A 25,736-nucleotide genomic window follows, 5' to 3' on the forward strand; every position below is an offset into this window, starting at 1 on the left:
AATATCCGTTGTACAACAAGGACTCTGATATACACATTTGAAATTCAGAGAAGTGGGGATGACACATAGACTTTGGAGTCACCAGTCTTTCTCCTCTTATCTTTAATGTAGATGTTTTATCTATGGTGTTCTTTGCTAGGTCCTTGGACTCCTACACTGCTGTCTTTAGCAGAAGAGAGCATAAAGTTGCCATGTTCTTGTCTTCAGGAAACTTTCAAAGATTTTTATTTTAAGGGTTAGCTCAGAATAATACTGGAATAGGAGGCATTGCCATTGGCCATAGTTGTTGGTAAGACGTTGCAGTAGGATAAAAATTATGCATGCTGGGCTTCCCTGGTGGTGCAGTGGTTCAGAGTCTGCCTGCCGATGCAGGGGACGCGGGTTCGTGCCCCGGTCCAGGAAGATCCCACATGCCGCGGAGCGGCTGGGCCCGTGAGCCATGGCCGCTGAGCCTGCGCGTCCGGAGCCTGTGCTCCGGAGCGGGAGAGGCCACAACAGTGAGAGACCCGCGTACCGAAAAAAAAAAAAAAATTACTCATGTTTGTAGTCTCAAAAGAGAAAACGAACTTTCATTATTAAATATACCATGCCCCCCCAACCACATAAGTGCCCCATCAAAACATCACAACCTGTAAGAGGGAAGAGCAAGATGTAGTCTCCCAAATGTTGCAAAACAAACGGGGAATGTAAAAAAAAAATTATGGTTAGCTTCCTACAGTTCTGTCCCAAATCCCTAAGCCCTCCCTCTCTGTTTCACTCAGAAGAGATTCTTTTAAAACAGAGAAAATAAGCATTTTTGAGTTTCTTACATAAAGACATGAATTGAAAGTTTCTTATCTTTCACTCAGGTTCTTATATCTCCAAGAAAATATGCAGACTTAACCTTTTCAATAATTGAGTCTTAACATACATGTGTCTTTCTCACACTTGTGTGTGTGTGTGCGTGTGCGTGTTTGTGTATACTTGGCACTTTATCTTTGACCAAATACCTAGATTCCATGGAGCTGGATACCATAAAATCACAGAAGGTCAGGAAAGATGAATAAGCCAGCACTAGTAATAGGCAGGTAGATCTTAGTTTCAACAGAAACACATGAAGGAAAATTATTGGTAAGAGAGGAGATCTTGACCCGTATGTTGACTAATGCAAATCTTCAAAAACTTCCAGCAGTGTATGAATTTGAATTCATCAATGGTAGTGGAATAGAGAAGGCAGGGACACAGAAGACTCTGGGTGCTCACAGAACACAACATGTGGAAAAGCACTACACAAATTCTGTAAAGAAATAACTGCACAGATACATTAACCAATATGACTCAGTACTATAGACTATCTACCAGTGACAAGATGGCTTGGTTTCTTTAATGGCACAGCAGTTTATAGTGCATATTAGAAGAACAGTAAACATGAAAACAATGATAGACAATATCAGAGTTTATAAATGCTATAGATCAGTTAATGAAAGGCTAACATACTCAGAGGGACAATTAGCCATGCAAGTTTCCAACCTGAATGGGACTATTCACTTAAAAAATGTCATTTTGTAATTAAAAAAATTTAAGCAGAAAATCTGTACTAATTAATAAAAGAGGTACTATATTAATTAATGTTACCATATTAATTAACCCTTTCAGACAATGGTTATTTCATAGTTTCTTCAGGCCATTAAATGGCACCCTAAGACCACCAAAAGTGAATAATGCATCTCCAAATATTCATATTGTAGAAAAATAGGTAATACCCACTTAGTAAAATAATATGGAAGAGAGGGCATTGTCTGAAAGTCAAGTCAGCTGAGCTTCATTTCTAAATATGGTAATTGGATATATATATATATATATATGTATATATATATGTTAAGTTTCATTACTGGGATCTTTCATTTTTGTTAGAATTAGCTACCCTACTCTCTCTCTCTCTCTTTTTTTTTTTTTTTGCGATACGCGGGCCTCTCACTATCGCGACCTCTCTTGTTGCGGAGCACAGGCTCCAGACGCGCAGGCTCAGTAGTTGTGGCTCACGGGCCTAGTTGCTCCGCGGCATGTGGGATCCTCCCAGACCAGGGCTTGAACCCGTGTCCTCTGCATTAGCAGGCAGATTCTCAACCACTGCGCCACCAGGGAAGCCCAGTGTAAACATATTTTTAAGTGAACACATTAAAGATTTTAATGAACTCACTGTTAACAAGGGAACCAGTAAGATTTAAACTTGTTCCAGTATAAACATTTTCATTTTAAAATAACAAACATAGGGGCTTCTCTGGTGGCGCAGCGGTTGGGGGTCCGCCTGCTGATGCAGGGGGCACGGGTTCGTGCCCCGGTCCGGGAGGATACCGCGTGCCGCGGAGCGGCTGGGCCCGTGGTCCATGGCCGCTGGGCCTGCGCGTCTGGAGCCTGTGCTCCGCCGCGGGAGGGGCCGCGGCGGTGGGAGGCCCGTGTACCGCAAATAAATAAATAAATAAAATAACAAACATAATAGGAGAGACAGAAGATGATTTGTATCCAAAACATATCTTTGTTTTCTAAATTGCTTCACTATAGGATGCTTTTAAGTGAGGAAAAAAAAAGTGAATACTTATTCAATAAGTTATTTAATTAACCTGTATTATTTTGTTTTATCCTCACAATAACCTTAGGAATTAGAAACTATTTTAATACCAGTTTTATAGATTAGGAAGTTTGGTTGTCTGAGGTAACAAGCAATTAAGTGACAGCCAGGTATCAAACTCTAAAGACTGCAATTATCTTCCAACTTTGGTTAAAGCCCAGACTATGTAAAGGACATATGTTTGGAATAGTAGTGGAGGCTCTTAGTAGGAGAGTATTCAATTCCATTTTAATGAAACTGCATTTAATTTGTTAACACATGAAAGGATCTGGAGGTTTTTATGGTGGTGGAGAAATATGATGGGACATTCATGTTGGCAAGTAATCTATCAATAGAAGAGCACTGAAGAAGTGGAAGGAGATGTTGGATGGCCTGTTAGGAGGTATTATAAGAGCTGCATAATACACAATGGAGGAAAGAACCATGGCAGTTTCTACAATTTAGAGCTGGGGAAAGACTTGGGGAATGTTTTAGTAGTAAAATTGTTGGACATGGTAAGGGACTGCATGAAAGGGAAGACAAAAAGCAGGAGAAGTAACTATTTTGACTTTTGAAATTGAGTTTGAAATGCTTAAATACAGCAAGTGGTCAGATACATGGACAGAAGTCCAACTTGGAGGTATAGATGTTAGCACCATCTGTATAGAAGGGGTTATCAGAGTCAAGAGTGGGAAGAAATCTTAAGGACACCTTCATTAGATTTGAACTAGCTTGATATGTATGACTGACTGTGAATGGAATTTGCTGTAGAATTAACACCAAACTGCTCTACCAAGAGATAGCAAAAGACCGTGTTATTTAATAATGCTTTATAAAATTTTATTTGGTATTATTCAATCATACAGATTTTGTGGTAAATGTGCATTTCTAAAAGTGCATAATCAAACATTTAATTTTTCTTGATCTTGCATTTGTCATAGAAATATGCCACAGATGATTACATAAAGATTCACTACTTATGGATTCATATTAAAATATGCCACAAAGAAGAGATAAACTAATTTATAGGATGCTATTTGCTGATTATGAAAATAGAGAAATACGAAAATATCATTTGGCAGTAACAGAAAATATTTCTTTTTTATTTAATTACTTTCAAAATTCCACATAAACACTAAAATAAAGAGTTGGTAAAGTGGTATCACACATTTAATATATATTTCCAATACTATATTTTTCATTCTTGAATGATGAAGCACATGACCCACTGCTGTATAATCTGGGTTGTGTTCAAACATTAATTGCTGTAATCATGAAGGTTACTATTAGAAGCAGATAGAACAGATCTGTGCACAGCAAAAGAGTGGCTTTAACCAGAGCTCCGTCCTAACACATCTTACTTTGTTAGGAACATAGTTTAAATATTTAAAGAAGAATGTCATGTTGATTCATTGGTGGCGTTTGGACACCCATCTAAGGAGTGAGTGATGAATAGCACAGTGTGATATGAATGGTTACTAAATACTCTCGCCTTCAGTATCCAGCACCAAAAAGAAGTTATTTCAGCGAAGGGGCCTGAAAAAAGTTTCCCAAATCCTTGTTGGCTTTCTTTTCCTGCCACAGAAAATTATTATGTGACTTCATTTGAGCTTTATGGAGCTAATTACCTCTGCTTAGAAACAGAGTTAAAATTAAATGTAATTTTTAATTATAAAATGTTGCCTTGGAAACATTTGCTCATAAGTTAAATTGTACTTTGTTCTAAAATACTTATTTCTTTTACAATTAGAAATCAAAGACAGAGCCCAGCATAGGGCAATTTGGAAACTGTAGTATTAATTGCCACAAAACTGCTAATATTTTTCATAATGGACAACTGATGGTGAACGTCCAATTAACTGCTACACAGTTATATTTAACAGCTCTCCTCAGAAAAGAATTATTCTATTTTACGACCATTAACTGAATGGTCACTGGCAGTAGACATTTTTAAAATTTAGAAATTTCTTTAGAAATTATATGTTTGTTTGAATTTAGAAAGAGCTGAGCATAATGATCACAATTAAAAAGATCAGCATAAGTAGGTGACCTCAAGGTCCACAGCAACTGTTTCACAAATCACCTTAAGACATGGGATTCACAGCCAAGGGCAAGCCTCTCTTTGGTTCATAAGGTGTTGTCCTGGAAACCATTCTGATGCAGTCGATAATAGGGCAGACGGAGAGACACAGGGTACAGCCTGTACAACTGTCAGTAATGGTGGGCAGGTGGGTTTCAGGATCAAACTGGATAGCCTGCGAACAGAAATAAAGAGTCTTGCTGTCACTGCCCACAAAGGTCAAGAATGCCCCCATTTTAGCATCAACGTTTTTTTCCACTGCAGGAGAGCTGCACTTGGAGACAACTACGCCCAGCACCGTGGTGCAGCTATAGCAACAGTTGAGCTGCCAGGGAGAAGGAAAAAAAAAAAAAAGGACAAAAAAGAAATGCCTTTAAAATTAGAAACACAATGTTTAAAATTCCTTAGAGGTATTTTTCTCTCTTTGTGTGAGGAAAATATTTCATAACATAGTAACTCTCTAGTGTCCTGTGTTCTGAGAAAAACACAGGTCTTGTCAGTCTGACCATGACTGGGCAGGTGTCAGCTACCTGAGGGGGGCAGGGTGCTTCCACACCTTGTCCTTCTCGCACTCATGGTTCTCGGCAGTGGAGAAACGTCACTGTCAGATGGGGCAATGAATGCACTTGTTTGGATTTCAAATTATGTGTGTAGTGTTTAGAAGAAGGCAATAGGAAAAAAAATTAGCTTAAGTGCCAGCTTTCAGGTTTGAGGATTTCCAAGCTGATTCTAGGCATTACCCGACCACCAAGGGGAAAAATCACTGAAAGATGGGAGCCTGGACACCGCTTCCTGGTCCTGGCCTGACACTCCTCAGCTGGGAGAACCAGGATAAGTCTTCCAGCTCTAAAACTGCTCAGGATTTTGAGAAATTCAATAATTTATTCCATTTCCCCCCCTCCCTTCTTTCCTTCCTTCCTTTCTTTTAACATGAAGCAATCTATAATGTGCAATGAAAATACCTAGTGTGAAATTTACAATTAGATTTTTATTTAAAGTCATGATGATTATTTGTTAAAGAGAGAAACATTTGTTTCCAAATGTTATAACATTTCTTATTTGGAAACAACATGCAAGAATTTCCATCTAGGGGAGACTTCAGGGTAGATACGTGGGGGCAGAGGGGACTTGAGGACTTGTCTGGAATCTTGCAGAACAATTTGATGTTTTTACTCAGATGGTGCACTAATTTGGAGGAACAAGCTAGGGGGCTGAGCAAAATTATGAGGGTCATTAAGCCCCCGCCTCACTCCAGATACTCCTTGAGGCCAGGTCTGCAAATCTTACATTTTGAAATAATTACTGAATTCTGTTGTGTTTTTTTTTCCTGTGTCATACAACATGCTATATAATCCAATTCAAAATATTTTTTATGTTTAAACTTTTCCTCCCCCAAATGAGGCTGCTTGTAACTATAATTTTTTTCTCTTTTATGCACATAAAAATGAAAATGGTCTCAGAGTAAATTATGTCAGGCTGCTTAATATTTTTTAAAAATTTCTGATCTTTAAGGAAACAACCATATATCTGAACAAGAACTGTAGTTATGACAAACTATTAGAAAATTTGTCTAAACAAATTGTTGCTATGTTTTGTAAAACAACATCTCAGATGGCTGTTTAAATGAGTAAAAGCTATTTCTCTTCTTTATGTACCCTTTTATAAATAGAAATCCAAGAAACAATTGATGAAAATAAAATAATACTTATGTTTTAGAAATCTTAAACTTTGGGCTTCCCTGGTGGCGCAGTGGTTGAGAGTCCGCCTGCTAATGCAGGGGACACGGGTTCATGCCCCAGTCTGCGAGGATCCCACATGCCACGGAGCGGTTGGGCCTATGAGCCATGGCCGCTGAGCCTGCGCGTCCGGAGCCTGTGCTCCGCAACAGGAGAGGCCACAACAGTGAGAGGCCCGCATACCGCAAAAAAAAAAAAAAAAAAAAAAAGAAATCTTATACTTTGAAAATTTGCAAACATGTAAAACTTTTCAGTTGAAGATTTTGATTTTCTATTTTTTATCCTTTAGAGACATAAGAGTCAAAGGACTTTTAAAATCTTTTTAAATGTATAATTGTGATTTTTTTCCCCTCATTAATAAGATTATTTTTGCTAAAATTGTACCAAGGCTAGAATTCCAAGGTGGGAGTAATAACCTCTAAGATTTAAGATGTTAGAACCCTGATGCTGTGATTTTAGTGATGAAACTTCCTTACTTATCTCTGATTGGTTAATTAGAGAAAAGAAGAAATGAAAATGAATGTGATATGATTAGCATTTTCAAAGTAACTGTTAGAGACACTTCTCAGATAGAAAAAAAGTGATACAAGGGTGAAAACTTGGTATAGAAGTAGTGTTAAATTAAGGAAGAAGAGATTTTTAAAAAATTAAAATTATGTCTGTCATACCTGTATTAGGTGATCAGAAGAATATGTAATATCGTACCACAAGCAAATAGGAACTTTCTCCAAGCTGAATAAGGTAAATGAACTACAATTTTTAACAATGGCCAGTTTATCTAATTTGAAAATTCATTAATCATCTTAAAGGGATCTTATTTTACTTTATTATACTTCTTTATAGCTTGAAATATTTAATGAAAATAATATTATTCTGTAGTTTTTAGCCTGAAGACAGTTGAATGCCCAGTTTTTCTTTATTGTTCCATGGCAGACTCTCAGCTGAAGGCTGAGGAACTGGAAAGAATCTCTGGATCATTTCATGTGGTAGGAATACAACTTGTTGACTCTTCCAGCTATAGAGGAATTTCTGGTCCCAACCAGCCCATCTAGTTGGTGGGAAAATGCTTTTTCTTTCTAACTGAAGCTCAATCAATACTGAATGCAAGAGCATTCTCTTTTGGTAGAAGGAAGCAAGTCCTTTCAGGGTCATGGCAATAAATTGTAGCTCTTTTCCCTCTGCATGAGAGCATAATGCTTCCTCATGGGCATAATTGTGTGAATTTCTTTTTTTGTTTGAATTCTTCCTTCCAATTTTATGAGTGATGAAATGATACTAAAACAGTACTGTGCACTGAATGGTGGCATCGTTAGTATGAGTTATGGCTTCCCTTTAAAAAAAAAATCACTATGTTATGAGGGTGAGAGGACAGAGAGCTATGTCACTGCTGAGTAGCAATGTTTGGCACGTCTGGTCTGAATCCCACACTTTGTGACAGAAGATGCTTTCTGCTACAAAAGCCAAGAAGAAACATGCCTCACAGCATCCTAATTGCAGCAGGATTCTTACCTGGTAGCCAGAGTCATTACAGGTCATGTAGCATTTGCCACAGCTGATACACATTTCTTCATCAATCACAGCCACAACTTGCTCTACGGTGCTCAGTTCACCAAATGTTCCAAGGTACTGCAGTGCTTTTCCAATCACATCCTGAAAGATAGGCACTGAATTACTTACAGTGTTCATTGTAAAACATTGCCATGTGATGATTAGTATCTGTCCAAATTTCCCTGTTTTTATAAAATCCTGCATTATATAACTTAGAAGGTTTTGGATACTGTAGTTCTCACAGATATACTTTTTATAATTATAGCTTACATATTTCTGTCTCCTGAAAGATGGGCTTTCTGTATATATCTAGCGTAGAAACACAAGACCTAACTAATTGCATTCATCAGGTTTTCTACAAATGATCTAAATCAGTGTTTCTGTGGACAGAAGAAATGACACCCTTTTCAGTGGTTGTGGCTTCCTTTTTCTCAATTTTGGACTTTGAATGATCCAAAAGTAATGAAAAGTGACAAAGGGTAATGCACTGATACTAGAAAACTTTAGATTGCTAGGAATGAGGGGAATAAAAATGTGGACACTCTGCATTTATAGCACTGCATTTGGAGTCTAGATTTCATTTAGAAGAGTGCTTTGATAGCATACCCACCTGTCATGTCTTGAAGAGTATATTTCACGATTTAAAAATTCTAATTTATGTTAATTAATTAGGTTAATTTAATAGCTAAATAAGATGCTCTTTTACTATTAAAGAACTAGGATTTTCTTCATTCACCACTGAAGATTTTTCATGCTGTTACACATTGCTTTGTTCTTCATATTAATTGGAAGTGTGCTTAATATGTGAAGCACAGAAGATGTTTCATCAACAATAAGAAACACTTTGTTTCATAAAACAGAAGAATGTAACAATGTTTGTAAAATTAGTATGCTGTCAAGATTTTCTGCTTTTGTTTTTAACTTTTAACAAGACAATCTTTTGTTTGAATTCAAGGTCCGTCTTCAAGGTGGTTTGACTCACATTTAAAGCCACCTTCCTATATTCTCTATGGTATCTTATTTTCTGTTCTTCTTTTTATGACCTTGGTTACCCTTTTTTACTCTATTTTTTCCCGATTTCAGCTCTAAATGACAATATGCTCATGACTTTGAGCTTTTAAACTGAAACAAAGCTTACATAATTATATACCATTCGTGTGTCTCTCAAAAAATAAGGTGATCAAAAACTTACTGTCTTGACTATTTTCTTTTCAGTGTGTTGAAGGTATAATTTCAGTGATACCACAGTCTGTTTGTAGAGGGGGGGCACTTGATGTCCAAATCAATATCTCCATTCTGAATTTCTCTCACAGACTTAAGATATACTTTTATCAGCTGCATGATAAGCACTGTCATTAGAATTTGGTATGTCAAATTCACCCCTCACCGAATTTTTCATCAGCATCACAAAACTGGATCTTCCTTCTGATTTCCTTAGTCTTACTAACACTGTTAGGATTTCTTCAGTCACTGAGGCTTGAAATTTCAGAGCTGTATTTCACTCTGACTTCTCCCTACTCCAAGATCTCATTAGTTGCCAAGTCTTCTGAGCTCTGGATCTGCAATATCTTCTGAATCCTCTTTCCAAGTCTACTATAATCTTTAACCATTACTAATTAATTTCCCATTACTTCTAATGTACTTATAAGAGCCTACATGTCTCATCCTCTTATTCTCCCTTTCCTTTCTACCTTATGCAGTGTTGTCATCTTCATCTATGCTGTAGAGCACAGCTTAAATGTTCTCACTACCTTACTCAAAAATCTGTTGAATTAAATACAGTTTCACATTTAAGTCTAGCATTTAAGGCTTTCTACCAACTAGTCTTTTTTGGTCTTATTTCTCACTTCCGAACACCATGTGCTTTAGCTACACTGGACACATGCCCTACACTGAACACACTTGTCAGTCAACTCCTCTGGCACCTAATTTTATCTTGAGTCCTCTGTCCAGAATACCCTTCCTTCCCATCTTCACTTTGAAAAATCCTGTCCATCCTTCAAAGACATCTCACATGCCACTACTTCCTGAAAATCTCCTTAATTCTTCCTTCTCCTTTCCTAACCAAATTGAAGGTGTGATCTCCCGCTTCTTCATTCTCTTCTTCCTTTGTCTCCTATATCTTTTCCTCCTGCCCTTTTCCCCTCTTCATCCTTTCTCTCTCCCCCTCCTACCAATGCAATGGCCTAGAGTGTTTTATCTATTATGTGGAACTAATGGTTACAGATTACTTTGAGTTCTTACTATGTATCAGGCCAGTGCCATAATTTTTAAGCATTTTCTCATTTAAATCTCACACATTTTATAGAGGATGAGATTATTGACATTTAAGGTATAAAATTAAATAAATGATGAAGCAGGGATTCAGACCAGTGCTGCCTAACTTCAAATTCTATGATCATAAGCACTCTGCTTTACTGGCTCATCGGTTATTTCTCTATTTAGCAAAGTTTACTTCATGTTGTAGGTATTTTCTACATTCAGTTCCTTATTTGCAGCCTCTTAGGAGGCTTTATTCATCTTTGTATCTCATGTTGTGTATCTTGCTCCTCAGATCACTGAAACATAACGGGTACTCAAATCTTTGTTAAAATAAATGTATCTTTAGTTTTTCTATATACTAAATATTCAGCAAAATATTAGGCATACAGTTGTATGAGCTAACAGCTACTTTTTGATTTACCGAATACTTTTATTAATATGAGATTCACAAAAAGATTTAAGTACCTCTTTAAATACAAAATAATCATAGTCAACGTATCTGGATATGTTTAATATTTTCTAATATTTTAAGACAGCAAATGCATGAGGTCACTCTATGGCTGTAAAAGACTCTACGTGGTAGAAAATAATTTTTTCAATCTAGTAAACAAATTAGCCAGAACAGCTGTTTCATTGAATTAGATCATGGCTTGACTGAAATCATCAGTAAATATTCAAAAGATGATTAAACAGGAAACTCCTTAGATGGTCATCCAGCTTATAAGGCTTATTCCAAAGAAACAGTGCATATTTCTAAGGTATTTTATTGAAGGAAGCAAATTCACATTCTGTGTATATCAAATACGCCTTTTGCTCTATATTGGAGATTTGCTGTTGTCATTTATTAAAACATCATTGTTTAATGCAAAACTAAATCAAACAAAGTCCTTGGAGCCTCTAAAAATTATTTACACATGGTGTTAAAAATCACCCCTCATTCATCATAGTTCTTAAGAAAATTATGTATATATATATTTAATCTGGAAGAGGATAAAAGAATGGCAACAATTTTAAGTTATTTTGTAAAGAGTAATCAAAGAAAATGAATTATCATTCTATGTGGCAGAAAACGTGGTCATTTGTTTAAAACTCAAAGCTTCCAGGTAGCACTGCCAGCTTATAAATACCCTTGAGTACACGTTCTGGAATTTGGAGTTTGCTGAAAGTTGCATATAATCAGTAAAGCACATATGGCTAGTCTAGTCCCTGTGGGACACATACCTGTGGAGATCAGGGTACCTACATTCATTATTCCAAGCAGGGTGTGGATATACAAAGGTCGCGCGATCTGCTATAGCCATCCCTGATTAGTGGAAAAGTTTATGTATGAATGTGTATGTGGGAAGAGTGATGCCAAATTCTTTAAAGTGTAGGTGATACATGTGATTTAAATATGTTTTCCCAAAATTAACATTGGGAAGCAGTACAGAATTCTAGAATCACATCTTTGTCAATTAATTATTTGTTTGGGATAATCAGAAGTATTTTTAAAAACTAGATCAGTCAATATTTCTGTTTGATATAAAGTTTGGGATCAAAAGTGAGGAACTAGAGGGCCCCCATCCCATCCCTGCTGCATCATACTTAATGTATTAGGCTTAGTATGACTTTCTTACTTTTGGCCTATTTTTTTTTACGGGTGATTGAAGTATTTTCAAGTTGTGATTGATATCTGGCGTGTTAACTGTCCTTAGATTTAAGTCTTCTACACATCTGATTAGCATACTATTTACGATACCTGTAAAAATGTGTCATTCAAAGGCCAGGACCAAGGACAGTGTGCTGTGGGCAATCACTATGATGTCTATCCAAAACAGATCAAAATTATTTGGACGTAGCTGTTTAATTACTTTACCATTTCCTTATCTGTACCATTACCAATGTCACAGGTTCTTATCTGTTATATCAAGTTCACTGCTTGCCTAATAAACCTATCAAAATAGGAAATGAGATAATTTGGTTTGTTCTCACAGAATTTATGCTGACACTTGATAATTTCTTCCTTTACTAATGCTCTCAAGTCAAAAGTTTAATGATCCTTAATGAAGCTTTCTGGTCTACTTCTATCTTTTCTTCACTCCCCTTGCCACATCAACCTTTTCCTTTTCTAAAGAACCTAGAGCACCATTTAATTTTTAGCAGTGTGATACAGCAATATCATACTAAAATAGTTTCAAAAATACAGCATACAATTTACTTTTGATATCCTATATAATGTCCTCCGAGCTAGGAGACAGGGATGGTGACTGTACAATTAGATAGGGAAGTCTTGAGTTTAAATTCAGTAGAACTCTGATAACAGGACTCAGTGTGAATAAGCTGAGTTGGGAGGGCAGAGACAAAGCATGATTCAGGAAATAAAATAGTAAGTAAATTAGTGAAGAAGGTAAGAGAAACAAGCAAACCAAGAGATGGGGTAGGAGCTAGTGAGGACCTGGGAACTGAAGTGGGTGAGAGAGGGTGGAGTGGAAGAGAGCTTGTTACTGAGAGACAGATGGGTGAGGTTTGAGTGTAGTCAATATTGGTTCAGTAGAGATCTGTGGCCCTGATCACTATATTCTTTTTATGTGGGCTGGCTCAGGCTTTAAAGTAGCAAGTTCTTGCCAGACACTTTGGATTTAAATACATTTAATGAGGCTAAATGTGATATGTTTCTACTTTATCCTTACCTATCTTGGGCTTCACCTCTCGAATATGTTTTCCTTATCCTTTTCAGTTCTAAAAGCATTCTTTATGGGGATGCTACAAAGATAACAGGAGCTGAACAGTTCTAATTGTAAGTTAACAGTATACCATCTGCTCTAAGTAGTGGGTGTATTCTCTCTTTTTTTTTTTTTTTTTACTTTTAATAGACAAAATACATTTCCATTTTTCCTAATATTTTCTCCAAATTCAGATAATTTGAGGCTTTGGTATTTCTGAAACACCTTAAAATCTTGACGCCACTCTTTTATGATCGTCGTTGGTAATGTGATCTCTATTTTCTCATATGACTATTCAATACTGAGTTATCTAAATGCTTCACTCTTTTCCTATTCCTCGTGAAACTCAGAGATTATGTCACCAAATTTCAATTTGACAGCCTCTCATTCTTCTTGATCCATGTTCAGGTTAGTGCTCTGACTACAGGATTGTTTTCTATTGTTGTTTCTGAGCTCCCTGAAAGTAGATTTACTAAAGGTGGCATACTTGTACATTTAAGTTTAGACTTCCTTTCTGTGGCCTAACAAACTCTACGATGATATGGGATGGTTACTTTCCTTCAAGATTCTTTTAGCTGCCATTTTCCCCAAACAGATTTTTATAAGGAACCAGAAATAAGTCAATGCAGTAAGTCTCTCATTGCTTCTCTCTCCTTTGTGAGATTAAATTTCCAACATGGCAATTCAATAGTTTTGCCAATGTTTTGCCTTTAGTGGAGTGGGATTTTCATCTGAAGTCTGTAAAGGCTTACATCGCTGCTCTATCTTGCCTGTCCGTATTAACCATCTAGTTATGGGGTCTCTGATGTAGTCCCGGAAAACATTTCTGTTTTCCTTTCATTTCACTCTCCTGCAGCTGCTTCCTCCATGCTTCACTTTCACGTTTGTGGATTTCCATGCATGTGTATATCTTTTTGACATATACTGTTCCTCCCCCAGCCCCTTCATCAGACTTATTTATTCCAAAGAAGATATACCTTTCCATCATCATATTCCGGTCAGGAATCACATCTCAAAACATCCCCGTAAGACTTAAGAGTTGATTTTCACCATATTCTGTTCATGTGTTTTAAAGTGCAGTCTGATAATTTTTCATCTGCTATTTGCCTGTATATAGACAACTGAGAATGTTAATGCCTCCCGCCCATTTCTCTGGTATCTTCTGAAAATGCTGGGAAAATCCTCTACTATTTTTCTTCCTGTGTCATCCCTTTTATGCTCCATAGTATCTAATATGCCTTACAGTTATATATGAGTACTTTTCTCCTTCCCCTCACAACTCAATTGAAATAATAAACCTCTCGATCAGACTGACTGGTCTCCTGCCAACACTGTCTTGCCAGTCTTATGAGATGCAGTCTATCTCTTCCTAGAAGCAGCAGGAAGAGATGAAAACATCACTAGTGCCCCTAAACCATTCATTTTCCTACCCAGAAATTCAAAGACGTTAGAGATACATTCCTGGCTTCATAAAGAGAATGAGAATTCATTCTCAAATATATCAACAGAAGTGGGAAGCATTCGGGGAACTTTATAAGCCTTGGCAGACTCTCAAATCTCTGTTATATGCTGCCTGGGACTAAAGCACGTTTCTCATTTAGCAGGGCCAAATGTGCACGCTGTCACTTCAGTTCTCTTCAGCCAGGAGATAAAACGGCTTCCTATTTGGTTTCTTTTCTCTAGCACAGGTGAACCTGTGGAATGTGTTAGGAGCTTCTTCAGAAGGTCCTGGTTCATCTTTTAGAAGGAGACCTTTACATCTATTGCTGGAGGTCAGTTGTCTTTTTCTTACTTTATCTCATTCTTCCCCTTCCCCTTCAGCACTGATTTTGATTACCCTCCTCTTCCTCAGAAGCCTTTTCTTTCACAAAAGCGACAGCTCCGCAATATGGCAATATGTATGGTAAAGGTGTCACTATGAAATGGAAATCCAGATGTAGGGTTGATAAAAAGGAAATTGACTGGACGCCAGGCTGACGCTAGGGCCCCAGACTATTCCCTGCGGTAGGACTGACAGCCTCTGAGACCATTTCTTAGCTTCCAAGGACGCAAGGGGAAGCTGGATACCATGTTGGCTAGTGAAGACTTCTGGTTCTCAAGGACCCCCTAGTCACAGTGTAACACTGGGAGTAACCACTCTTGACGCTCTAGCTGAAATCCTTAAATGTTTAATCAGTATATCCCCTCGCCCTTTTACATCATGTTAAGACTGAGCAAGAAAACTGGATTATTTTCCTCATTACTGCCTCTCAGTTTGGTCCTTTCTAGGAAATCCTACTGAACAAAAGAATGAGTTTTGTATTGGATTTAAGGTCCCATGGCTGCATTTATTCCAAGTATGTATTAACACTATGCTTTGCAAACATACTCATATGCTTGAAATGCCACCTTCCTTTTTTTTTTTTTTTCTTTCATGAGAGACAGAAGAAGATAGTGATTAAGGACCAAGTTTTAGAGCCAGATTTTGGAATCAAGTCTTGGTTTTCATGTCTTCCTAGCTGTGTGACCTTAGACAAGTTATTTAACCTCTCTGTTTATTAATTACTTAATCAGTAAAATAGGGAAAATATGGATACCTGATAGGGTTATGGTGAGGATTAAATGAGTTAATTCACAAGCATGCAGAACAGTGCCTGAAACCTCATAAGTACTCAATAAATATTAGCTTTTATTATTAATTCTCTGCTTAATTAACACTAATTTATTAAACTCCATGTTAAATATCACCATCTCTGTGAAGCTTTGCACAATTACCCGAGGCGGAACTAATCCCTTTCACTCCTCTGTGTTCCCAGAGCATTTTGTACATATTTGATTGAACTGTAAATAATTTTTAACATGTGTCTTTCTCCCTTGTTAGACTGTGAGCTCCGTAAGGATAGATATCTCTCTTTTTAAAATTCATGTTGTATTCCCAGTTTCCTGGATTGCAGCGAGTGCATAATAAATATATGTTAGCACTACATCTCCACCAAGATCAGGAAAAACCTGGTGCCTTGAACCATGCCTTGTTAGTCTCTGGACGAAGACCCAGTCCTGAGCACACTGCTAAGGTCACATAGCAAATACTCAATAAATACTTACTGATTGACTGATATTGAAACTGCCTACTTCTGAAGCAGCAGACCATTAAGTCTTATCTGAGGCATTTGAAAGAAAAGAACAAAAGATGAGATCTATTGAGCATGGCTTGCTTAGAAATAATATTGTCACACTCATAACCAGAGAAGATGGGGGTAGATTAGAAACTTGAATCCATGACTGAAAAACTTGTTCAGACAAGAGGGGCTTAGTCAACTTTGTGGGACACTGGGGCCCTTTCTATAGCAGAAGGGGAATAATATACTGTGCTAGCTGAGAGGATAAACAAAGCAATGGCATGGAGTTTAAACTATTGAACAGAGGAATCTATAAAGAGGCCAGCAGCGAGTAGGGAAGAAACATGCTAAAATAAACAGATAGGTGGACAGGGAAGATATTAAGCACGAAAACAGATAACCCAGGCCCTCAGGAAAAAGGGGAGATGGAAAAATGGTATGTCAAGAACAGAAGAAACACTGTAGGGAAAACATAAAAGTAATGATGAAGCAGCAGAGGGAAGTACGTAGCATGCCTGGGTAAGTGTGGTACAATAAAACAATAAAAGCACAAGAAGAAATGTCTGATTCACATGCAGAGAGAAAATGACTCTTAAAGGGAACGTGGCTGTTAATTTCAATGGGGACTGAACAACCACGTGGCCGCATCATCCAGATGGAGTCTAAAATAATGGGCAAGGGGGCAAGGGACTCGTGAGAAAATGACAACAACCGTGGCTCCTTACATTTGAATAGAACTATGCCTCGTGCAATACTTTCACACACATCATTTCATTTAGAACAATGGAGTTGAGGTCTTCCGGCCTTATCTAGTATTTATTCTCCTTCCTGCCAATCTCCCACCTAGATTGTTACAACAGCCTTCTAACCAGCCTTCCTGCTTCTGTCCTTGCCCATCTAGGATCTTGTATCAACACCGCAGACAGAATGAGCCTTTGAAAAATTTTGTCAGATCACATCATTCTTCCTTTTAAAAAGCCTCAATAGTTTCCTGCCAAGGACTTTCCTACTTCGGGGTCTTTGCATTTTCTGTTCCTTCTGAATGGAACGTTCTCCCCCGACCCCGATATCTATCTGCATTTATCACTCTCTCACTCTTTGAAGTGTTTACTCATATGCCATTTAACCAGGCAGGCATCTCCTGATCAACCTCTCCAGCAATTACTTTTCCCCTAATCCTGCTGTATCTTCTCCACAGCACTGTGACCATCTGACGTAGTATGTACCCACTCGTTCATTTGTTTATTGTCTGTTCTATAATGTAGACACCAAATGTAGACACCACGAGAGCTGGGCTTTTGTTTTGTTCACTACTGAATTGCTAGAGACTAGAGTAGTGCTGGAACATAGTGGGTGGATGTTAATAGTTGTTGGATGAATGACAAAATGGATGTATGGGTGAATAGGACAATTATTGCCAACTGGAAATTGGAATCTCAGTGGTTACGTGTGAAAGGCAAAATGAAACAATACCAGATGTCCTTGCAAAGATGAGCAGTGCTTTCTGACCTGTGGACCACTTCCTCATTCTTAAGACTTCCTCTATTTTTTTCTCCACGTCATCATTTCCTTCTGGTTATTCTCTTATTTCTTTGATCACTTGTTCCCATTTGCTTCCCCAGAACTTCCTACTCCCTCATAGGGCATTAGGTTAAGCAAGAAATGAAGAAAATATACGTGAAGCCTCTGTCTTGTGTCTGGCACCCAGTAGGCGGTCAGCATGTCAGTTCTTTTTTCTTTATATCATCCAGCACAGGTGCAAAATTAGTTTGAGTTCACTAATTTCAATATGCTCAAATCTAAATTTTTCACCCCACATTAAAAAACTCATCAAACCTAAAACACCAAGAATAAAACCCTGATTCATTATCTTTCATTTTTCTTTATCTCAGTTAGTGGGACTATCAAAAATCTAATCATCTTAGTCTCCTTATTTTCAACTCCTTACTGTCCCTTATACCTCAGTATATAAAGAGAATCATCAAATTTTAGAGGGAGAATTATCAAGTCTTCATCAATTTAGCTTCTGTTTCCATAACCATGGCCACTCACCAAATCTAGGACCACATTATGAATCACCGGGAACAGCCCTTTTTCCACTTACCCCTCTAATCACTACCCAGTCTACAGGGCTCCTTAAACGCCAGTTCCTCAGAGAGGCCTTCCTCATCTCCCTCAATCTAAATTAGGTCTTGCTATGAAAGACTCCACACATCCTGTATTTTTCTTTATTGTTTGTATTACAAATAAAGCTTTATATTATTAGTGTGATTCTTTGTTTTAATACCTGTTTCTTTCTCTATTCTGTATGCTTCATGAGGACAGAGGCTGTGGCTGTTTTATTTTTTGTACTATAGATGCTCAATTCCTAGCACACTGCTTGTCTCATGGTAGGTATATGATAAAAATTTCCTGAAAAATATATGGACTTCTTCAAAACTTCCAACTTGGTTGACTTCCAGAGCTTTATGTATTCCTACTAACATTCTTGAGTTCACTTTATTGGACATATGGAAATGGAGGGTCACCCTAACCTGTTATCTACATCAAGCTGTCCATTCCTAACATCATAACTAATAGTGGGTAACATATACAGTATTTAGGATATGTTTGGTGCAGGCTAAAAGCACTTCACACACTACCTAACTTATAATCCCATGAGGCAGACTCTTTTTTTTTTTTTTTTTTGCGGTACGCGGGCCTCTCACTGTTGTGGCCTCTCCCGTTGCAGAGCACAGGCTGCGGACGCGCAGGCTCAGCGGCCATGGCTCACGGGCCCAGCCGCTCCGCAGAATGTGGGATCTTCCCGGACCGGGGCACGAACCCGTGTCCCCTGCATCAGCAGGCGGACTCTCAACCACTGCGCCACCAGGGAAGCCCAGGCAGACTCTTTAATTATGTCCACTTTACAGATTAGTTAACCGAGGCAAGTTCATGTAGCTGCTAAATGGCAGTGGCATAATTTGAACCCAAGCAGCGTGACAGAGTAGTTCCAGGCTTAATTCAGGAAACTCTTTTCCCATAAATATAATCTTCTAAAATCTTATAAACCTTGCTACATCTTGCAATGAAGGAAATAGCTTCTTAAGACTTTCTAACAGTCACTTTCTTCAAACACAGGCTACTTACTAGAATGACACTGGTAAGCCCAAATTCAGTTTCTTTAAATGCCTATGGCATTGCAGTAGGTAGAAAATCATATGTCACTCTCTTATCCAAGATGACTTAATGTATTGTCTGGACTCCATTCCTTCCTTATTTGCCAAGGATATAGCTTCTTTAATCATGCCCTTTCTGGTAGCTGTAGCTCTCCTTTCCTAGCATATAAACACATGCAAGCTTATAGTATCCTAACATATACAAACCAACCTTTCCCTCTACTACATTTCTTCTTGTCACTTTCCTTTTGATCTTTCTCAAGTTCAGGGAAGAGTATTCCATATGCCTTGTCCTTAATTTTGAAACCTTTATTCACTCTTCAATTTACCACCTCCTGGATTCTACTTTTCACCACTCCACTGAACCTGCTTAGGCCAAGATAAGCTAAAATATGAAGGTCTGATGTTTATGCTAAGGAGTTTACCATAAGATCATGCTTAAGATGTGGGAATTTTAAGCAAAGGGTAAAACAATCAGATTTGCATTTAACAAAGAATACTTCATAATAGTTGGAGGATACATTAGGTAAGAATGAGAAAAGAAGGTGGGAGGCCAGTTTGTAGAATATTTCAGAATTCCAGGAAAGAATGTATAAAGAACTTCCCTAAGACCTTTGCTGTAGGGAAGAGCAGAAGAGGAAGAGGACATGACAGATAAAAATGGTGGACACTGGTGAATGTCTATGATCCCATTCATGAGTGAGATGAGTCATAGGATGAAATCTAGGCCAAATTTCAGGTTTCTGCTTAGGTAAGAGGGTAGATAGAGTGCTGTTCGTTGAGACACAGGACTCAGGAGGAAGATCAGGCTTAGAAGGAATGATAATCAGTTTAGTTTGAAGTACGATGGCCTTTAGGCACCTTGCTTAGACTATCCAGGTGGAGGTATCCAGAAGATAGTGGGTGACACAGGTTTGAAGCATAAAAAGAGGTAGGGATGCAATCCAAAAATGTGCAGAAGACCTAAATAGACATTTCTCCAAAGAAGATATACAGATTGCCAACAAACACATGAAAGGATGCTCAACATCACTAATCATTTGAGAAATGCAAATCAAAACTACAATGAGATATCACCTCACACCGGTCAGAATGGCCATCATCAAAAAATCTACAAACAACAAATACTGGAGAGGGTGTGGAGAAAAGGGAACCCTCTTGCACTGCTGGTGGGAATGTAAATGGATACAGCTACTATGGAGAACAGTATGGAGGTTCCTTAGAAAATTAAAAATAGAACTATCAATCATACGACCCAGCAGTCCCACTACTGGGCATATACCCTGAGAAAATCATAATTCAAAAGGAGTCATGTACCACAATGTTCACTGCAGCTCTATTTACAATAGCCAGGACACGGAAGGAGCTTAAGTGTCCATCAACAGATGAATGGATAAAGAAGATGTGGCACATATATACAATGGAATATTACTCAGCCATAAAAAAGAAACAAATTGAGCTATTTGTAGTGAGGTGGATGGACCTAGAGACTGTCATACAGAGTGACGTAAGTCAGAAAGAGAAAAACAAATACCGTATGCTAACACATATATATGGAATCTAAAAAAAAGGTTCTAAAGAACCTAGGGGCAGGACAGCTATAAAGATGCAGACATAGAGAGTGGACTTGAGTACATGGGGAAGGGTAAGGGTAAGCTGGGACGACGTGAGAGAGTGGCATGGACATATATACACTACCAAATGTAAAATAGATAGCTACTGGGAAGCAGCCGCATAGCACAGGGAGATCAGCTCGGTGCTTTGTGACCACCTAGAGGGGTGGGATAGGGAGGGTGGGAGGGAGGGAGACACAAGATGGCGGAGATATGGGGACATATGTATATGTATAGCTGATTCACTTTGTTATAAAGCAGAAACTAACACATCACTGTAAAGCAATTATAGTCCAATAAAGATGTTTAAAAAAAAAAAAGAGGTAAGGATGGAAGATAGTTGAGTCGATATATAGGAAAAGTTTAAATGAATCATAAAGGGAAATGATATAGTAAGAAGGAAGCAGAGAGAGGAGTCCAGACACCATCATCATGTTCTCTCTCCACCCTTTTCTCTTATTGTACCCCAACCTGCACCTGCTTCTGTCATGTGAAGCTACATGCTTCTACTTGAACTCATCACCTCAAGGTCCACCTTCTGCTACCTTTTCCATCTGGTTCATATCAAGAAGAAAAGGGAACTATGTTGAACATATTTTAAAGTAAAGAATCAGCACTGTAGTAGAAGAAACATTTTTGTCTTCACAGAAATGTTAAAAGTAGTACTAAGGTCTTGGTTTCAAATAAGGGGCTTATAGCCAAGAATTCTGGACTTTGTCAGAAGGTTTTATTTGTCAAGTTTTTTTGTTAAACTCTTCCTTATTAGACAAAGATTTACTTAAGGTATGAAACTTTTTATAGAAATTGGCCATCCTTATTGGAACTTTGTCTAACCCATTTCTGATTCACTCTTGAAAAGCTTTAGCGAATTCTGAGACACTGAACATTTAAATGTAAAGTAAGTCATGCAATTTATGATACATTTTTTTGTCATTGGATCATAACTTGAGAGAAGGAAGGAGTCACTTTAAAATGCAAATATTGAGATCTTGGAATGGTTGCTTATTTGTGAAAAAAAATTAAAGGTATAGCCATATCTGATACTTTAGAGCAGAACAAATTTTAGATTAATTAAATAATCAAATGTAAATTCCAAAAGAACCAGATGGGGTGAATGCATATGATCTTAAGGCAGAAAAAGCTAAACTAAGCAAATAAAGAAAGGGAGAAATCACAAAACTAGCTTTTGCCAGATATGATTTCATAAAAGTAAAACTTCTGTATGTATATCTAAAAACACCATCATACAAATTATGAGGCAAATGGCAATATATAAAAAGTTTATTAAAAAAATCTATAAAACAAAGATAAATACGACAACAGAAAACTGGTCAAAAGAAATAAGTAACAAATTCACAAAAGAAGAAATGGTCCAAAATATATTAAAAAATCATGCCCATCTTACTACTATTTAGACATTGGAAATTAAAGAAAAAATACTTTTTTGACTATTATATTAGTTAAAATTAAAAATAAATCTATTGTTGATGGGTGTCTAAGAATATGAGTCCTCTCTTACATTTTTTGGCAGAGTGTAAATTTGCACATTCTTCCTGGAGGACAATTTGGCACTATGTATCAAAAGCCCTACAATTTCACCTGCAATTTCTCTTGAGGAAACAATAAGAGATCTACACAAAGATTTTTGTACAACGATAGTTATAATAGCATTATTGGTAAAAAATTCTGGAAATAGCCTAAAAATTCAACAATAGGTTAATTTTTAGAAGTTAATAAGTTCATATTATGAAATATTATAAAACCATTAGAGTGATATATAAATAATTATGAGGTTTTTATATAGAAAATTTGAGTATTCTATGTTTATTTTAATGTATTACACTTAGGTTTAGAAAAAGAACTAGAATTTTATAAATATAAATTTTAATAGTGATTAAGTTGAGGTGGTAGGATTATGGGTAAATTTTAGATTAATCTTTGTGCTTTTAACAGAAACAAAACAAAACAAACAAATGAAACTACAGAAGGTCAGGAGGAGGAAGAAAAGCAGAAAGGAAAAGAGACGTCTTTGTCCAGTGGTCTCCTCTTACAGATCTCTCATTAGATATTTTTCCCAAATCAAGTGATTAGTAGCACAGTGGTGACAAAAGCCATGTGTCACAATTCCCTTATAAAACGTTATTCTCCTTGTTCTATACTGACACCTTCATCTTCCATGAGCAATCTCTAGGTATATTTCATATATTTGCTAGAATGGATCCAAACATTTGGTCCCTATTATGAGCCAATCTTTTCAATCCTAAGCCAACAATTCTCAATTTCACCTCCATCCCCCACTCTACCACTGTTTACTATGTGACTTGATCAAATTATTTAATGCTTTTTAATTCCTCAATTTTCTTATCTGTAAAATGAATATAAAGATAGCACCTATCCCAGGTATTGTGAAGATTAAATGAGATAAAACATGTATAGCACTTGGAGCAGTATTGGCATATTAGAGCTATTGGTTGCTACATACTTCCATTGGTGCTTTCAGGAGATGAAATTTCTCTCCTATTCTGGAAAATCATACTGGAATATGAGTAAAAGTGAATTTATTAGAGGACAACTGTTCTAATTAAAAATACAATCATACACACACAGAGCTCACTTTTGGTAACAACATCATGACTCTAGCGATCAAGTGTCATCTAACGCCACCACGAATATCTCTGGGACAGGAACAGATCTCTATCTTCCTTCTTCCTCTAAAACATAAGCTCTGTCCCACTCTATAGAGATATAAAGCCTTATAGAAAGCAAGATGAAATGAGCAGTCATTGTCATGGCAAATGTAATTCCTCATTTTCCAGAAATAGTTGCACCTATAACTGGTGAAAATTCCCCATCTCTCTGCAGAAAAACCTCACCATTATCAGCTACCATTATGCTTTCTGACAGGACACACCATATTTCTAGAAATGATAATAGGTATTATAGAATGGGTATAGACACCCTGGGAAGAAAAACAAGATAGTGGAATATCCACTGGACATTGAGAAAAATCTACCATAGCAGCCCCTTAATATGTCAGCACTGTTATGGTCTTAGTTATGGGAAGATGGTGTCAATGGTCTCTTGAGGCTTATGTAATGTAACACCAGGGGTACTTCAATTTGGATCATCTCTGAAGTAACAATTTAGGAGAGGAATGTAAGCCTGTACGATTTCTAATAAGACTCCTCATCTCTCCTTGAGACTTTAAAAAAATGTTTACTTACTTTCCTGACTTCCCAGTTCTTTGGTTTATTTAATTCTGCTGAGTTTGATATTTTATTTGGATTAGTGATCGGTTAGCTTTAATTCAGCTTCAGCAGGTTTTTTGTTTGTTCTGTTTTTGTTTTGATTCTAGGTTATCAATATATTCCCTGACAGAATAGAAGCCTAAAAAAGGCCACAATGCTTTTATAATCACCTTGCTCTTCCTTTATTTCAAATATAAATAATATTTTTCTTTTGAATTTTGTATACATAAGGAAAAGATGGAGATCTTACATTTATTTCAAATTAATTAAGTAGGAAAAAACAAGCAGGGACAATTCCCACTTAACCCCAAATCATATATTAGTTATAGCCAAAGGGTGGGGGAAATGTGAAGAGTGGAAGGATCTGGCTTCTTCTTTACCATCAGTGTCCAGTTCATCCTTTCAGTATCACACAAATAATTGAAAGGAAACAGCTCAAGAGACTCTTTGGGGCTATTATACTGCTGAAAGTCCCAAGTGTTCACTTTATTTGGAATTATGGCATTAAAGTGCTGGTAGAATTTGTGTTCAGCCACTTCCATATTTCCTTTCAGAGCTCTGAATAACTTAGCCCTCTCAACATCGTCTAAATTCCACTGTTTTTAGCATAGGACACATTTCTTCTTTCTCATAGATAGAGGGGATTTTTAAGGGTTCCAACTCCTGTTTGACTACTAAAGAGGAATTTCAAAGAGCTCCTAAGAGTCAGCTTTTCAGCTGATGCTTCAACCAGGAAATGGAGATAGTCACTAAATGGAGAAGAGTAAGTTTCAGTGACTGAAAACCACATTCCCTGATGGTGACTTCAGAGAGAATGTGGACCAGTAATACTCTTTTTTTTTTTTTTTTAAATTATGATTGCTTTAAAATAATTCCATCTTGAGGGAGGTGGGCAGGAGGGAAGTAGGTGTGGCTATAAAAGGGCAAGCTGAGGGAACTTTGTGCTGATGGAACTCATATCTTGACTGTGGTGTGGATACAGGAACCTACCCATGGGGTGAAATTACACAGAACTAAACACACGTGTGTGCTCACACACACAAATGAGTAGAAGTACAACTGGAGAAATCTGAATAAGATCAGTAGATTGTATCTGTGTCATTATCCTTGTTGATTGTATCTGTGTCATTATCCTTGTTGTGATGCTGTATTACAGTTTTACAACATGCTACCATTGGGGGAAACTGGGTAAAGGGTACATGAGACCTCTCTGTATTACTTCTTACACCTGTATGTGAATCTACATCTTTTTCAAAATAAGAAGTTAAAGAAGAAAAACAAGAAATATAATGCACACATAATTCCATCTTAATGATAATTTTTGATATTATCCAGAAAATAATTTCCTGAAACCCAAATTTGTACAGGCTTTCCCAAGGCTGAAGCAGAGAAAGTTTGTCCAAAATGTAAGGTATCATGTTGATATTGATGGTGCATATTGATAATTTAGTTGTACTGTATGACTAAGATACCTCTTCGATTTAATTAAGATTACAGTAATTTTTAAATGAGTGTAAGAAGACAAAGAGTTCACTGTAATATTTTATGGCCTATTTAATACATCCAAAATTTGCATGAAACACATATTTGACAGTGTTCTAAAAAGTATAAAATATACAAATAAAAGAGGCTATCCTGTCACTGCAGACCGAATTTTTAAAACTCTCAATATATTAAAAAAAAAAACAGTGGTATATTTAAACA

At 37.2% G+C, this 25,736-nt stretch overlaps 1 protein-coding gene across 2 annotated transcripts in view; it reads right to left on the minus strand.

Annotated features, from left to right (window-relative positions):
- Window positions 1-3,466: 3,466 nt before the first annotated feature.
- Window positions 3,467-25,736, minus strand: part of DPYD (dihydropyrimidine dehydrogenase) — an 814,043-nt gene continuing 791,773 nt past the window's right edge. Inside the window, exons 21-22 of one of the 2 annotated variants that reach the window (XM_079926015.1) lie at window positions 7,913-8,053; window positions 3,467-4,842 (exon numbers count right to left, since the gene is read on the minus strand). In XM_079926015.1, the coding sequence (XP_079782141.1) occupies window positions 4,672-4,842; window positions 7,913-8,053 (312 nt within the window). In that variant the 3' untranslated portion in view covers window positions 3,467-4,671. The remainder of the gene's footprint in view (window positions 4,843-7,912; window positions 8,054-25,736) is intronic. The other variant, XM_079926014.1, reaches the window with a different exon arrangement.

Source organism: Stenella coeruleoalba (genome assembly GCF_951394435.1).
Source record: "Stenella coeruleoalba genome assembly, chromosome: 1".
In the NCBI taxonomy this organism is placed as follows: Eukaryota; Metazoa; Chordata; class Mammalia; order Artiodactyla; family Delphinidae; genus Stenella; species Stenella coeruleoalba.